This window comes from Apis dorsata, unplaced genomic scaffold, assembly GCF_000469605.1.
Source record: "Apis dorsata unplaced genomic scaffold, Apis dorsata 1.3 scaffold_58, whole genome shotgun sequence".
NCBI classification, from domain to species: Eukaryota; Metazoa; Arthropoda; class Insecta; order Hymenoptera; family Apidae; genus Apis; species Apis dorsata.
In genome coordinates this window covers 1234129-1236484 of record NW_006263358.1, presented here as the reverse complement: position 1 = coordinate 1236484, position 2356 = coordinate 1234129, and the positions used below count along the sequence as shown (strand labels likewise).

General features: G+C 45.0%; 1 protein-coding gene across 1 annotated transcript in view; it reads left to right on the top strand.

Annotated features, from left to right (window-relative positions):
• Window positions 1-1406, top strand: part of LOC102675940 (tensin-3) — a 149681-nt gene extending 148275 nt beyond the window's left edge. Inside the window, exons 21-24 of the mRNA XM_006609641.2 lie at window positions 1-131; window positions 206-571; window positions 695-977; window positions 1116-1406. Of these exons, the coding sequence (XP_006609704.1) occupies window positions 1-131; window positions 206-571; window positions 695-977; window positions 1116-1275 (940 nt within the window). The 3' untranslated portion in view covers window positions 1276-1406. The remainder of the gene's footprint in view (window positions 132-205; window positions 572-694; window positions 978-1115) is intronic.
• The last annotated feature ends 950 nt before the right edge of the window (window positions 1407-2356 follow it).

Sequence of the window (2356 nt, the reverse complement as noted above, 5' to 3'; positions counted from 1 at the left end):
GCAGTATTACGGTTCGAGACGGTCCAGTGTACACTCGAACACCGAGCCTCAAGAAGTGGCCGACGCGAACGTGAAATTCGTGCGCGACACGAGCAGAATCTGGTACAAACCTAACATATCTCGGGAGCAAGGTATTACACTTGAAGAAGAAGGAGAGGAATTGAGTGTTAAGGGGAATAATATTAATTAACGTAACATTTCTCAGCGATCTCGATGCTGAAGGACGCAGCGCCGGGGACGTTCGTCGTCCGGGACAGTAATTCCTTCCCAGGGGCTTTTGGACTCGCTCTGAAGGTGGCGACCCCACCTCCAGGCGCGCCCAGCAGTCCCAGGGACCCGTCTAGCGAGCTGGTCAGGCACTTTTTAATCGAGCCCACCTCAAGAGGCGTCAGATTAAAGGGATGCGCCAACGAGCCGGTTTTCAGCTCGTTGTCGGCGTTGGTTTACCAGCACAGCTTGATGGCGATGGCTCTACCTTGCCCGCTCTTGCTCCCAGAACCGGAAGCTGCAGCCAGAGCCCTCGATTCGCCGGGGACGAACAGCACGCAGCAACTGCTCGCGCAGGGTGCAGGTAAATGGATGGAAAGGAATTGATCGGATTGCTTCTCTCGATGCTTCCCTTTCTATTTCTTATTCTCGTGAATTTCGATGGAATTTCCGCGAATTCGTATCCGTTGATCATCTTTTCTTCTAGCCTGCAATGTTTTGTACCTGTTCACCATGGACATGGAATCGTTGACTGGGCCTCAAGCCATCAAGAAGGCAGTGACGACCATGTTCGAGCAAAAACCATTGCCCGCCGCGACTATAGTTCATTTCAAAGTTTCCACCCAAGGGATCACTCTGACGGATAACGCGCGAAAGTTGTTCTTCCGTAGGCATTATCCCACGAATAATATCAGTTATTGCGGTTTGGACACGGAGGAGCGCACCTGGGACTTCGCCAGCGAGGAGACCGGCCGATCAATAAGCGCCCAGTACGTATTTGTTCTTTCTTTCTATGTTTGGAAATTATTATTTGTATTTTTTTCCCCTTTTTTTAAAGTTTAATATTTTTCACCTGCAAATATAAAATAATTCCCTTATCGATCGTGATGTTTCTTCGATGTTTCCAGTCGATGTTTCGGATTCGTTGCCAGGAAACCGGCGCACAAATCGGACAACCAGTGTCACGTGTTCGCCGAGCTAGAACCGGAACAACCAGCCACGGCCATAGTGAATTTCGTGAACAAGGTCATGATGGGCAACTCCATAGCGAAGGCCAACATCGTGTAAATCGTTTTTTATTCGTCTCACGGCGTCCTCCAAGACGCATGAATAACGGTTTTTCGTCTTCGAGGCCTGACAAGAATCGATGAAAAAGAAAAAGAGAAGAAAAGAAAAGGAAAAAAAAAAAGCCATAAAAGCGCGATTCATCGCGAAGAATGAATACAGCTTGACCGTCGTTTCACCGAAGAAATATAGTTATATATGAGCGTGCTGTTCGTTCGAAAACGACGTTAGTTGACTCTCGTAATAGATGTTGGCGCGTTGTTGGCGCGTAGAGACAGAATCAGTAGAGCATGAAAACGTTCTGAGCAAAACTATTAGGTAGAGATTAGAACGATAGAGGGAATTGATTCGTTATTGTTCTAAAAACAAGAAGAGGTTTATATGATGATACATGTACATGAAACACCATGATTCCATCCCATCCGTGTCGATGTGATCACACGTTTCATCGAAGAAGAGAATGAAATTAATTAATTATAATGCGACGATGCTCGTTGTGTTTATCGATAGATGATAGTAGAGTAATATAAAAAAAAAAACCCCGGATATCGGGAGCAAAGTACGATGGCGGGATTGCAACTTCCACGTTGTATTGCGTTGTATTTTTGTATGGAAAATATTCGAGGATCTTTATCTTAAGAATTATTATCACGATTATTCGTCTGTCGTTGTATACACACGCATATTTTCTACGAATTTTTTTACCAACTCTACTTAACTCCACCTCCAGATGATCTACTGTTACCAATATCACCGCATCGCAATCGAGAAGCAATCTGTCGAGCTATGCAAGCGCAGATATTTTTTTTCTTTTCTCTCTCTCTTTTTATAATCTCAATCATTGTCAATATTCGTTCAGAGACAGAAGTTACAGAACACGACGTTATACTTTGCTTCCATCACGACGAGATACACTGTTGCGCTAAAACGCGTTCATCATTGCAACGTACCGATAGTTGGTAGGTATAGTTGACGAGTAATCGACCGTGCTCTATGCGCGAATCTCGGATAGATCGTTCGCGCGTTCGAAGCGCAGTCTCGCGAGTAAGTGTCTCGATCGCAGAAGATAATAATGAAAAAAAAG